Below are 14,729 nucleotides of genomic sequence, written 5' to 3' on the forward strand. Positions count from 1 at the left end.
GCAGAGCTTGTTAACACTTGTTCTCTTGGCTACAACACAAGTTTTGGGCAAACCAAACAAAAATAAGAGCACACACCCAAATCTGCGCACACCCAGACAAGAGCGTACATGCAGACTGCATGTGTGCAAACACAGACACGGAGATCGCATCCAAGCAATTTTCAAGAAGTGAACGTTAAACTAAGCCAAACATGTACGTGTGTCCTATGTACAAAGCCCATTTCTGTCATAAACTTTAATGCGTATTCTCTCCAAAATTGCACAAATGAGGCAAATGATAAAAACAAAAACTAGGCTCAGTCCATCACTCGTTTTGCCTGTAAGCCATCTGAATCCGAGTAATTTTTTTATGGAGAAAAATTAAGCAAAGACAGATGCCCTTGTCCTTCAACTTTTAAAAGTCTATAATCTAATAAACATAATTCAATATTAGTTTTGAGAAGTTGTCCCCAACACTTACAAAGCAGTAACCAACATATCAGAAAACTGACTCAACTCTCTACTAGTATGATGCTCACTTTGCAGTTTTGTTTTGTTTTTTTCCGGAAGTTCATCATTTTCACAAGCACTGCATAATTAATCAATCAATAATTAACATTAGTGAAACACAAATAAGACTGGATTTAAAAATGTCATTTTACATTTTTATAACTGAAGAGGTAGGAAAAGGACAAAATATGATTTTTGGTATTGTGAATATTTACGGGGAAAACTTGCCCTCAGTCTGGAGCGTCACTACCAATTAGTAAAGTCAAACTGATTCATATTGGAAGAATGTTTTGACCAAAAAAAATGGAGCATAGCCTCTCTGCGGGGAAGAAAGAATGAGGTAAAACAGTGTGATGACACTGACCTCGACCAATCCCACATCGGGTTCTTACAAACAGACCGACTGTGGTTCGCTCACATCTGCCACTGATCTCTGATTGATTCTGTGTCCTTTAACTGAGTGAGTCCTCTACAAACTTACAAATGAAGTCATTAATTGCAATGACAAATGGTGACACTGTCTTTATAAATCTTTGCCTGCATAATTAATACTCTTTAATTGTAATTAATTAGAACTATTTGCCGTTCAGTATTTTGGAAAAAACAGACCGGATTCAAAGTGTTGCGTGTGCCTTTCCTGCAAAATGATAAACGGTCACGGCTTCGTCTCACACACCGTGATACGCTGACACAAAATACGTGGTCGTGGGAGAACTAGACGCGATATCCCCGACTGCAGAGCTGTGAAAAGATGAGATCACCCAGCACACAATGAGCTATCCTCTGACATATTTTGTGCAAATAGGTCAACAGGTAGTTGACGTTTGCAAGCTGACACATTTTTGTAACTCCGGGCTCTGTTATGAATGTGCTTCACAAACGATGGTATGAAAATTAGAAAGACTGCGGAAAAAAAAAAAAAAAAAAAAAAAAGAAATTGGGGCTCCACTTACTCAGAAGGGCAGAACTTATTTCTAGGCAAATACATCACAGACACAAACTGCTTTGTGAGCAGCGAACATGCTAATGTGTTTGTGTGTAGTACGACTGTCAAACTGCTTTGTGGGAATGACTGAATTATCTCTGTTCGACATTCCGAAGTTATAAGCAAGTCTTAAAGGAGCAGGCATATCAAAGAGCATTCAATACCACAAGACACACACACACACACACACACACAAACAAGAGCGCATCAGCGAACATCTGTATATACAGTCCACATCTAAAGGCATGCATATTCACATGCAGAGACATAGTTGGACACACACAATCAAAACCACGTCTAAAAGCATCAAGGAGCTCAAAGCAATCCGCCCTACTGAAAAACATCACCAAGCAAAGCCACCGTACCACATAATGAAAAACATACAAGCACTAACTCCATCATAGGCGCACACATGCTTCCACTCAGGGGCGCAAAACAGGCACCGTGTTTACTCAAACTTTAAACACTAATAATTTATCATGACATTAATTCAGAAAAAGACCTACAAACTGTTAATTCAGACAGTTTTAAAGAAACAGAAGATAAATAATCGAATCATCACATGAATCGATCACCTAGCGGATTGTTTTACAAATTAAAAAGTCGCGCAACGCCTCACCGACAGGACAAATTAAATAGGGGTCAAACTGCATGAAAACTCATAATAAAACAGTTCATTGTGGAAATGATGTCTTTTTCTGCCCGATGACCATTTCTGGTCTTCCTTTAGGTCTGACCTGTCAAGTTATTTTTTTTTCCATTTATATTCATATATTCTAAAATCAATAGCAGTGAAGAGAAAACATTTACTGCCCATTCTTTGATGAAGGTAATGATTCTGAATTAATCGGAAAATGATCTTAGTTTTGATGCAGTGTAGGAACTGAAAAAGAATTCAGATTTTATGGTTTTTGATCTGCTAATCGATCTCTGGTCAATCGATTGGTTCGTCTAATTATTAATTTAAACTGCCAAGTCGGGGGGGAGAAAAACGATGAGAGTGTGAGAAAAGCAGGAATCCGCTGGTTTTGAGACATCAGCTCTCTTAGATGTCTGCATAAATATTAAAGGGAAATGAAGAAACAGAAAAAAAGAAAAAAAAAAAAGGATTTTCAACCATTTGACTTATTGATCACCAGTCAGAGGCCGTCAAGCAAAGATTGGCAATTTTGTTGCATCCTGGCTGAGTGGTGCATCAATAACAATTATGTTCAAAGAAAAACTGAAAACCAAAACTGTGAATGTAAAACGTGAGCCAATTTCTTTTAGTCTGAAACACCTGAAACATCTGGTCTGACTGTGGCCCGTTTTCATTTTGATAGAGCCAGTGGACCGTTTAACGGCTCTTTTAAGGCTGAGTCCTATTTTACCACTTGCCCCTCATGTTCAGCCCTTAGCTTTAGGCTTCGAAGCAGTGGGGCATCACAACCCCATCTGTGGGGGTTGAAGAAGGGCAAATAGGAACAGTTTCTACACTTGTAAACAAAGGGGTCGGAACTAAGCTTAAAAATACACTCATAAATGTAAATATTATATTAGTGTATTTTTTATGGCACAATATAGTGGTTACACAATAACCACTATGGCGTCCATCTCAAAACCCAGGTGGGTTGTGGCAGATGGCCTCTCATACCAAACCTGATTAATGAGGAGTTGTTTCCCTTTCTACTGGTGACACATGCATGTTTGTATAGTAAACAAGAGATTAACAAAGTGTCTATACACCATTTCTAAAATATGTAATTTCAAGTCCAACAAAATAAAGTTGTGTTGGTATAAAAATATATTAGATTTGGTATGAAAAGACAATATATACGTCTACAAACTCACCCATTTATAACTCGCATAAAATAAAGGTTTACCACGTATTTAGAAATACCAGAATAAATGCACATGAAATTTGCAGAAGAAGCAGAAGACGCTGCAATAATTACGTACTCCTCGTCACAAACCGCTGCAGCCTTGAGATCACACTTACATAATAACCTCTCCACTGTACGCATTTGCATTTCCTGTAGCATAACAGCTTGCAAATATGTCAGTGCATTCTTGAATGCACGTCACAAAACGAAAGCGGCAAAACGAACGTAAGCAGGGTTTAAAGTGTCACCAAATAACACAAAAGGTCACATGATCATTTTATGAGCTTATCATCACATAACTATGTTATAAAATATGACATAGTTCATCGAAAATGTTGCTAGCAATCTGTAGCATCAAGCAGATTTAGTCTACTGCACACTCATAACCTTTACTTACAGATTTAGCGTCGGCCAAGTAGCTGATAAAGACATCCCCTCTAATTTTCACTGTGAGGAACTGATGAGCTCTGCTAATGGGGCTTACTGAAGTGGAATGCACCAGCATGACGGAGGAGCAGGTAATGTTTGACTATGAGTCAGTTATTCTGACGTTTAACGTCAGAGACATTCTTCAACTGTTCGTGGACGTGATCTCTACTCATTCAAGCCGTACAGTAACAGATTTCCCTCATCATGGGCAAATATTATTACTGAAACCCAGAGCACAGGGAGCATTCAGAGGCAATGCACAGTCACTTCCCCCAACGGTATGAGTATGACGGGTTTGTCATCGTGCTTTGCTACTCAGCATAAAAAAAAATAAAAAATTTAAAAAAAAAACGTAGCTGATGTGAACAATCAGATAAGGTCGCTGAGCAGGAAGCAATGTTGGTCCACAAATCAATAAAGCTCTGAGAGGAAACCTAAGTTTCCTTCTTTTTTTTAACTATATAAATATATTTTTTTTGTAAAGCTTTAAAAAAAAAAACTTGTATTTGCCTAATCAAAAATAAAAATTCCAATGGAAAAATGCTTACACAACACAAACACAATCTATATCCCTGTTGCTAATAAATATGTTTATTTTAATTGAGTCTAAACTGATATTATTTTCACAAGAAGATAAGACATAGAAAACTAAAGTTTACAGAAATATAGCCCTTTAACGGTTTAAACTGAAATAATATTTAAGCTGGTTTTAAACATAACATGCATAAATGCATAGAATTTGACAAACTAGTAACTTTGTATTCTTTTTTTAAGTTCTGTATTATTTTGTAATCGGAAAACAAAACATCTGAAAGAGTCAGCAGAGTGTGAGATGTGCAAAGAGTTCTGAAATAATTTTGTTTATTGCAGTGGAATATTTTCACACTGAAAAAAGTTGGAACTCTGTAGACATATTTCTGTTCCCTTACATTTTCTTTCTCAATATATCTAATGAACTGTACATGTAATATAAGGTTCGATGGAGTAGCTACTTCCAGATTCAGAGACGTTAACATAAATCTGACCAAAATAAATGATATGTTCTCCAGTCTTTCCCAATTTGAAGACCGTCAAAAATAACTAAGACTCCATGCCCCAAAAATCAGGATTAGTGTGTTAACATCGGAAAAATTATTTCTTAATGCTGAATATGCTTTTTCAATAAATAAACATACTTAAATTGATGACAGTATTTTTCTATATTTTTCAGTTTTGCGGCTACAATAAACATTGTTTTGTTTTAGAAATTTTTATCCTTTTATCTTTACCAGGGGTGTCAATAAATATGTGGGTGCTTCTGTATCTTCTGGTAAAATAACTCCTTTCGGTTTTAGCTGTGGACGGCTTTTGAGTCATTTTAACGGAGCTGAATTAAACAAACCTTACCTGTGCTGGTCATCAGGTTATCAAAACATCATGGCTTCGGCATCAGTTTTGTTCAACCAGCTTGATTACACGAGTCCGTCCGGTAGCACAGCTCTTCTGCACGGTTCCCCTGTTACTCCAAAACAAAGTAATGGAAAGCAGAAACCAGACGTCGGACCCAAACTGGTATCACTCCATCTCTTCTGGTCCCTGCGAGTCCTCAGAGGTCCACAACTGTCAGAGTGAAAATGGTTCAGCTTCTTTGCCGTGGGTTTAAAAAGGTCCTTCACTGGGACAAGCATCGGCTACGTTTGGTCCAGAGCTGCAGCACCTCTTCTGCTCAACTGCGCGCCATCGCAGTTTTGTTCCTGATCAGCTCGAGTCTGGGTGACAAATGCTGTCCTGCTTTTTGGTCTTCAGTCACAGTTGTTGCCTTAACCTGGAAAAGTACAAGACAAAACTTTTTAGAGAAAATTTGACAATTGTAAACTAAGGCTAAGGCCTTTAATTTATTTCATTGACATTTAATATACATAAAACATCTAAGACCTAGAAATGTACTAGCTTCAGTTTAGATAGAATCTTTATTATTTAAATGATAAAATGTGAATTTACTTGAGTGTAGCTGCATAAATGGACTGGGAATGTTCCAGCAAATACACTAATTACATGCACAATCAGGTAAAGCACTTTGGGAAAAAAAAAACCACAACATTCAGTATAGAGAGTGGTGCAGGAAAATTGATGGGGGACGAAACAAACAGCCTGCAGCAGCATTCAGTCGCAACAGGATCCAGCGTCTCACTTTCTCTACGAGTATTACCAACTCCATTTCAATATTGATTGTTCCATGAGTCTGAACAAGGAGGTCGTTAATGAGTAATTTCCTGGGATTTCCATATCAAATTTCCAGTGGCCGTGACCGCTGACAATTACATTTCCTTTATTCTGTAATTCTAGCATTAAAAACACAGACTCTTCGATTCTCGGCTCCCCTCTTTTGTTGCCCCAACCGCAAAAAAAAAAAAAAAAATCATCCCACCCTCTCTGTTTGCGCCACTCCCCTCTCTCTCCTCCTCTCAGTCCCACCTCACTCTTCGGCGCCTGCTGGTTTCTGTCCATCCAACTTTAATTGTCAGCCATTTTTTTATTGTTTGTGGACTGTTGGAGATAGCGTGTGTACAGGTGTGCATCGTTCAGTTACCACCACAAATCAAACCATAAAAATATGGAGACTGAGTGTGTGTGTGCGTGTACCAATCTTGCCAAAAATGTTTCTGTGGGATTTACATCAGGACTTTGACTAGGACACTCCCAATGAATATACCTGAATATACTTTGAATGAAGCCAATGCATTGTAGCTCTTGCAGTATGGTTAAGATCCAAAAGTTAAAAGAACAGGTCTCAGAGCTGCAGACTCGATGATTTCCTTCTAGTATCAGCATCCTGCTGAAGGTAAGCATGGCGCTGCCACCACCGTCTTTCACAGTAGAAGTAGTGCATTAGGGTGATCTGCATTGTTTTTGCTATGGCATTTTAACATCACCGACATCATCCTTTCTCACAATTTCAGCTTTTTACTTGCAAACTCTTCCTTCAAGGCCAGATTTTTTATTATTTTTTAAAACCCTGTTTTGAACTTATCCACAACTTTCCCCTTGACCAGTCTGTTGTTTTCCCTGCTCTTGGTGATGCTATTTGTTCACTAATGTTCCCCAACAATTCACAGAACATCTGCACTTGATTTTATTTAAGTGTGTCCAAGTAAAGGGACTACATATTCTTTTCCATCCACTTCACAATTATGTGCTACTTTGGTTTGGTCTAGAAAATAAAAGTCCAATACATTTAAAGTTATGGTTGTAAAGTGTTTTACTTTTTGAATTGCAGCGTACTGGATATCACCGGTGGGTTATACAAATTTTTAAACATACGCACATGCAGAATTAAAGAGCCCTGTCTATTGTTTGAAGCTTACTATACATGAATTATGCAACACTAGCTCTGAAAGAGATGAGAATGAATAGCGTTCTCATCCTGCAATCCCCACTCCGAGGGTTGCCTGTGCTCCTTGCCACTTCCCCCATGTAGCTCTAACTTTGTTTGCACAAATAGAAAATGAACACACCGACTGTTTTCATGTGAAAAAGGGAAATCTGCACATTATGACTCATAACTGAAATTATGAGTCATTTTTATACCCTCCCATCTTAAAACAGTCATATTTTTAAGAGGAGTAAAAAAAAAAACAAAAAAAAAAAAACATGGTTTTGGAATACGTAAAAATTTCTGTAAATGTCCCGCGTCCTCGGATAACCTTTCAGCAATTTAAACAAATCAAACATCAGCTTATAAATACAAAACTATAACCACAAAGGATTACATTCTGACGGTTTCTCCAGGCTGCAATATCCCGACTCTGAAGCTACACACGCGCACATCCACACACGTACATGCTTCCTGTTGTTTCAAGTCTGACCACATAATAGTATTAGCTATTAGAGCTGCGAGAAAATAAGAATGTTTTTATTTTTTTTTATTATTATTTTTTATTTTTTTGGCTGTGAGGGAAAGCAGAGAGAGCGAGAGAGAAGAAAACAGGCCAGCTACTTACTGATTAGTAGAACAACAGGAAAAGAGAGGAGAGAGAAAGGTTTTCTTTATTGGAAGGAGGGAGCGTAACTAAATATTTTTCCTTGCGGAGTTCTGACTCAATCGAGCTCCTGCTTAGTCATTTGATTTAATCACTGTCATTCGCTGCCTCACTGTGCTTTATTCCACATTGTGTGTTTTCTTTATTTTCTCCACAAAGACTTATCTCGCTGTTTTGTTTTGTTTTTTTCTTTTCATCCCCAGCTACTTTAAGCTCCCTCCCAGTGTAACTCCTACTTCCCTGTCTCAGTTTTCCACTCGAGCCGTCTGTCCTATCAATCCATCAGCGGAGCTCCCTGTCATTTTCAAATGCTTCTTCTGTCTGCTTTCCCAACTGTCACTGCGGCTAAGACCCCCCTCACCCCCAACCCAACCACCACCCACCATCACCACCTCCGACCCCCCCGCCCCCACCTTGAAGGACGTGTGTGGTCCGGTCTGACTATAGAACATTACATTGTTCCAGACAGGTTGGACTGCGCCACTAGCCAGCAGACGGAGGCAGGCGGGGGTAGGTGGAGAGCAGGGGTTCCTAGGGAATGTTTGTTTTTCTGTTTCCAATTTGGTCCAGCCCAAGGAACTCCACACTCCGCTCTGTCTCAAACACACCATTCATGACGGCCTGACGTAGATGATTACACACAAACACCCACTCAGCAAGTCTCGGCTAGCTCACAGCACACACACGCGCGCGCACAGATGTGTATATAAGCACATACCCACACATCCTGAGCTACCTCGCTGCCCATGAAATACACATATGTACATATATGAGAACTGAGAACGATACACACATGGCTTAGATTCGTTCTCAGTCGCTTTAACCATGAAACGTAATACGTTTAATTTATCTTTGTTCTCATCTTTTATTGTTTTCTGATTTGTTATTGCTAATGCCATTTCAAATGACATGGTGGTCAAACTAATTATGCTTGTTTTTTTCCCTCGTCTTTCCGATCCCCCCTCCGCTCTGTACTTGGGAAAATGATCGTTTCTGAAAGGGCTTTTTGATGTGTCTTGCTGAGTTTTTAGATGTTATGTAGACAAAGTTTAAGCTCCATGTTCCACCAATTAAAGCACAGAGGGCACATTGTTTCATACTCAACTATTCCATCTGAAACGGATTACTTTAGTAATTTCCTTGTTTGGATTTGCTTTTATTTTTTTCTTTTCTTTCTATTTATCGAGTTTATTTGTGAGGAAGGAGCTCAGATCAGCTCTGGCAGCTGGGAAAAAAGTAGCAGACGTACCATACATGTGTTCATAGCTCAAATGTATTTAAAAAGCAACTTCCTTAATGAGATCCGAGGGATCAAGAAGTTTTGCTAAAGATTAAAAACATTCCATATACACATGGATTTGCCAGCAAACAGGTGTAACACTAGCACCTGTTTTTCAACTAGTGTTCTTCATTTCATCAGTTACAATAATTTGCCTGGAGGAGAAACTATTTCAGACAGAGATGCACAGAGAAATCAACTGTTAAACGAAACAATTCAAAGTTGTAGCAAACTGACCAGTAACGAGGCAACCCGAAACCCAAAATTCCTATTTTTTTTTTTTTCTGGTTAATGAATACGCCATACCAAAGTAATGACAGATCATACTACCATACTTTTCACTAAGGTTGTTTCTAAACAAAAAGAAAAAGAAAAGGGAAAAGGAAAAAGACATAAGGGCCTACGGTCACACAAACACACTGGCTGTTTGCAATTACTAATGCTAAAATACTCACTTTTAATATGAGACTGTGTCAGCAATTTTGTTTAAATTTAATATCGAAACCTTGTTTTACAGTAGTTCTTCCCCCACACACAGTAAAATGTTGCCTCCGCCTTTAATATGATGAATGAATGAATTAAGGGGCGATCATGTCGGGAAAGCTCAGATCAAAATATTTTTGAAGGGTTTTATTTACTGTTCTTCAAGAGAAATTCAGAAAGCTTTGCAAACTCAGGAAAAAAGATCAAATGCTAAGTGAGTAGGTTAAAATGATTTTTTTTTTTTTTAAACATAATGGTTAGATCATAATATATCTCAGACTTTGTCTGGTAGATCATTAAAAATACTTGAAACAATTTACCAGACAAATTTTAGAGCTATCCGAGTTTTCTGTGGCTGTACGAGTCACAGAGTAAAACGATACTTTTCTTTTTGTTGTTGCTGAGCACTGCAGGCGAGCTGGCTGATAGGTGGCTACTATGCACCCCAAGCTTGTAAGAAAAACACATTTGGATGTTTTGAAAATAATTTAGGTAGCCAACAGCCATTTGACTAGTGGAGCAGGTAGCCCAGCTAATTAACCAGCAAATATCAGATTGTTATAATCCACATGTCAAAAATGAAAATCTGCACTATAAACATATTTACTTAAAAAGTACTACTAAATTAAGTGGACATCTAATATTTTTGTACAAGTCAGAACAGCAGCAATAATCATGATGGTTAATTTTGTATTGTTGTTTTAAATAAAAGTGATCACCACATACCTTTAAGTACTAAATACTGTGAAACTGCTCAAACTCAACAAAAGGATCTCATATCATGACAATCTAAAAATGGCCTACGCCTATTTCGCAGGAGCTAAAAGCACCTTATAAATGCAATGAAAAACTTCAATAAATTTCCTAAATTGCATGTCAAATGCTAACAAAAATATAAATCTTAAAGGCATGCACAAGCCTTAGTACAAGTCTTAAAAAGGAAAGCCATATGAAAATCGGTCCCAATGTCTGCTCATCAAAAAGTGCATTCATATTTATCAAACTAACCAAACTTCTGATCTGCATCTACCTTGCCACGTTCAATGCCAATCTGAGTATACAAGTGAAAACTCAATTAAAGCAATTTCCTGTCAGAGAGATTGATGGCAGAGGAAAACCATGAAGGAATATAGTTTTACCTCTGACAGAAAATACTAATGGTTCCCAGAGGATGACATGTCAGAAAAATGGACCCCGCTGAGTGTATTTGAAGAGCAGCCGACATTAACTGCTGATGTTCACGTCAAAACCATTTACCACTCACTTTCTTACAAAATGAGCAGAGTAATTCCAATTCCTAGTAGGTTTGTTTCAGCTGTGAAATCAAAGTACACCAAAACACCGATCAGGTTACCCGGCCGCTCAAGAGTGAGGGATATCAACTGCTTTGATCAGATTAATGAGAGAGAATTATGGAGGTTTCTGTCATGCAAAAGCAATATTGGTAAAATTATTAGTTTTATTTTAACATAAACTCAAAATAGACTGCATAGCTCCTTATGAGTAAAAAAAAAAAAAAAAAACGGGGATGTCAGCAGAAAATACTGCTCTTTAAACTAAGAAGCATAATCAGAATTTGAAGAAATGTTTTTCAACATAATTCTTTAAACTTCACACTGTGCAAACTGGTTTGCTGATAAGGCGCTCCACCTGGTAAAACTCCACTTGCAGAGATAAACAATGGATCAAAACAGAAACTCCTTTATCATGTTTGTTGTGAGGAAAGAAGCCATTGTGTCGGGGCTGCTTTGCTCTTCTGTATGCGTCTTTCAGCAACCTTGATCAACCAGATCTTTCAGCTGCTTAAGTGAAAGCTGAGGGAGTGGTCTCTATTCACTGCTGCAAGCAACGCCCAGAGCTTTTAAGTGGTGTTCTGACAGTGAGACACGTGCGTGTTACGGAGACACCGACTTTTTCCCATAATGTGTGTCTTCGGACTGTCTCGAAGTGCTTTACATGAGTTTGCCTTTTCCTGTGGGGATTATTCTCAGGAATGCGTTCTTTCAAATACTTGTGAGAACACATATAGTCGAGATATTTTTGAGACTCATCTGGGCAGAATTATTTCACAAAGGCAGAGGTGCCAAGAAAAGGGACAACGAAAAACATTCAACATGTATTTTAATCAAGAACTTAAATACATTTTATTAATTAGATGTTTGGCACAGTCGGGTTTCAATGTTACTGACCAAAACGAACAAAGAACAATTTCAAATTTTCCCAAAAAAGAAAAGAAAAATATCTTGATAATCTCCACGTAATCACCTTTCCATAGCACTGTATGTTCCTTGGTAATACAAATCAGTCAATTTGAGTTGATTCAAATTCAGTGCTATTGTGTACAAGTAACATCAGCAGAATGTATTCTCTGTTGTTTAAAAATGTTGCCTTTTAGAAGCATAAAAATGTACTGTGACAAACATACAGGTGCAAGACTAATCCCTGTGAAGCCCCCATAATCAAGTCTGATTTACATGAGAATTTGAATTTGAAAGACAAATACGACTTCATCCTGAACAACTTTTCTTTCCACGAAGAAAAATAATTTGAAAATGTTAGTTCCTCATTTACTGTTAAATATTTGCTGCCAGAAAATATTTGTGCAGCAGGGAACAGAATTAAACTTGCTGTCACAATCGCTAAAATGAGAAATGACATTCTTTGAGAATGTGTTCAGTGAAACAAAGTTGCACACGCTCACACACGAGCATTAATCAAAGATTTACAGTTTGTGCCCTACGAATGGGCGGTTTTGACGCTGCCTGCTAAAAGTTGCTGCAACACTTCAGAAGTCACTGGAAGACAATAACCAACAGTTGCTGTGGCTGGTAGAGGGGACAAAACTCACCAACCCCAGTCAAGAGAGTAGGCACTTTTGCCTTGTGAACAGTGTTAATATCCTGCCCTGATGTACGATAGCAGCAGGGAACCAAAAGCTGCATAAATCAACTCTTGACTGTTGATTCTGACCTTGCGCTACGCAGCTAAGGCTCTCATACATCAAAAATAATGGAGAACAAACTCTGCTTCCGTGGTGGTAGGCGTAATGGAAAGAACTAGTAGCTGCATAAATCAACATGTTGATTGTTGACTCTTGCTTTGCTTGTCTTTTCCTCCCCAAAAGAAACGGAAAACAAACTGAGACACACATCAAACTGGCTGCCAGAAATCGCTGATGATTTTCAGGACACGTGCACACAACACTGTACGTGTGTGTGTGTGTGTGTGTGTGTGTGTGTGTGTGTGTGTGTGTGTGTGTGTGTGTGTGTGTGTGTGTGTGTGTATTTGTCACGGTGTGGTTTGTCAATGTCTGGGTAAGCTCAAACATTACGTCAGTCAAAGACGAGCACACACACACACACACACTTGCACACAAGTGGACATTCACACATTCAAACAGATTTATGCACCAAAACAGGCTCTACACTTACTGACCAACACACAAGTTCCACTCCTTATACCAAAGACGCTTCCTGCAAGAGCAAGGCCCTACGGGAAAATAGTCTGGACAAACTTCAGATGCACATACACACCTGCAAACACACGCACACACACACAACGGAACATTTCAAACCCGCAATGTTGACATTATGCTCCTTTCCAAAGCCGGTCTATCTGCACGCCGTCCAAGGGAAGCACTATCGGGAATCAACATGGAGAAAGTTGTCGGACTTTGTACAAAAACTGGATTTGAATCAAAATTTAAAGCCAAATATGATCATATTTTCAGAGTGACTCACCTTAAGTTTTAACGAAGCATTTCATAGCCTGAAAGCAAAGAGAATCACTGATACCATTCTCCTTTCACGTGTATACGTTTAATAAAAGCATGCAGTGCCTAGACAGTTTCTCACAGTTCATAAATCAGTTCACAATCATTAATAAATTGAGTTGCTTCTGTTAGTAAATCAGTGACAACGTCCAAATTATATTACAATTCTATCAGAGCTAAACTTATTGCAGTAATTGTGTTGGTATTATTTTTTTTGCATTACATTTACCATGATTTCAAATACCCATTTCTAGCATTATTTATACTATTCTATGTAAGATAGGAAACCCATAGACAAAACATTAATACAACAGGAGTTAACAATTCCCTTTAGTTTAGGAGTAAGAGTGACTAATACTACTACAACTGCAGTTTGTATGTAATTCTAAGAGGATGAAGAACTTTCTGATTTCCAAAACAGAGGCTGAAAGCTGGCAAGGACAAAACAGAGTAACTTTGCTCTATGCCCTTTAGCCTTTCAGTTGCCTGCAAAAAGTCTTGCTCACTCTTGTTCCGTCGTACCATGAATGAAATGTGTCTTGCCATGTCGCAGAAAAGTTTAGTTTTAAACGGCTTCTTCCACTTCTGTGCTTCTTCTAAGTTGATTTGATGCACCTGACGCTAAAAATACTCAACTTTGAGTTGCCTTCTCTCTGTAGCAGCATCCATACTGAAGAGTGTTGCTGTGAGAACAACTTGGTACCGGATTTTAAGCTTCTGAAGAGCCAGTATGCGGTCAGTACTGGTCAAGTAAAAATCGGCCCACTCTGGTAACCAGCTGATTTTTCTGAGCAGTTCGAAATACAGTGGTGAACATCAAGGAGATTGTGAGCTGTAAGTGACTGTTACATGGAGTACATCACAGTGCTAAGCTGAAGATAATCTACAAGATTATCTCTAGTGAGTTTGCATACAATTGCAGAAGCTTGTATTATCACTTTATTAATCAATGGCTTATGGTCATCTAACTTCCTCTACATTTCATGCCAGCCATAAAATGTACCACTGGTGCCGTCTTAGTAATTTTCAAGATAAGGTTTAGATTCTATAAAACTCTTTTAACTCCTGCTTTATAACTTTGTGTATTTTTAAGAGAAATTGTTGTTCCGTACTGCTGTTGTAAATGATTATTTTAGTAATGAAGTAATCTACTGATTTTTTGGATGACTAATTGAGTAAGCAAATGAAAAAAAAAAGATAAAATATTGGTATTAAAATATTGGTAATACCAGTAGTAGATATTTACATATTTAGACATTTCCATATCTGTTCATCCTTAGCAATTACTCTTCTTTTTAGAAATCAATATGCAACAATAATAGCTCATGTTTTAAGTCAACCTGGATAAAAAAAAATATACAAAGCCTGGAATGATATTCGATGTAATAATAATAATAAAAAGCAGACAGAT

The 14,729-nt window shown here is 38.0% G+C and overlaps 1 protein-coding gene across 4 annotated transcripts in view; it reads right to left on the minus strand.

The window, feature by feature from the left end:
- Positions 1-14,729, minus strand: part of trps1 (trichorhinophalangeal syndrome I) — a 134,071-nt gene that overhangs the window by 101,666 nt on the left and 17,676 nt on the right. For all 4 annotated transcript variants that reach the window (XM_015049224.1, XM_015049234.1, XM_015049242.1 and 1 more), the window contains exon 2: positions 5,152-5,569. In XM_015049224.1, the coding sequence (XP_014904710.1) occupies positions 5,152-5,164 (13 nt within the window). In that variant the 5' untranslated portion in view covers positions 5,165-5,569. The remainder of the gene's footprint in view (positions 1-5,151; positions 5,570-14,729) is intronic.

The sequence above is a fragment of the Poecilia latipinna genome, unplaced genomic scaffold (genome assembly GCF_001443285.1).
Source record: "Poecilia latipinna isolate Pla-1442-1.1 unplaced genomic scaffold, P_latipinna-1.0 Scaffold44, whole genome shotgun sequence".
Lineage (NCBI taxonomy): Eukaryota > Metazoa > Chordata > Actinopteri > Cyprinodontiformes > Poeciliidae > Poecilia > Poecilia latipinna.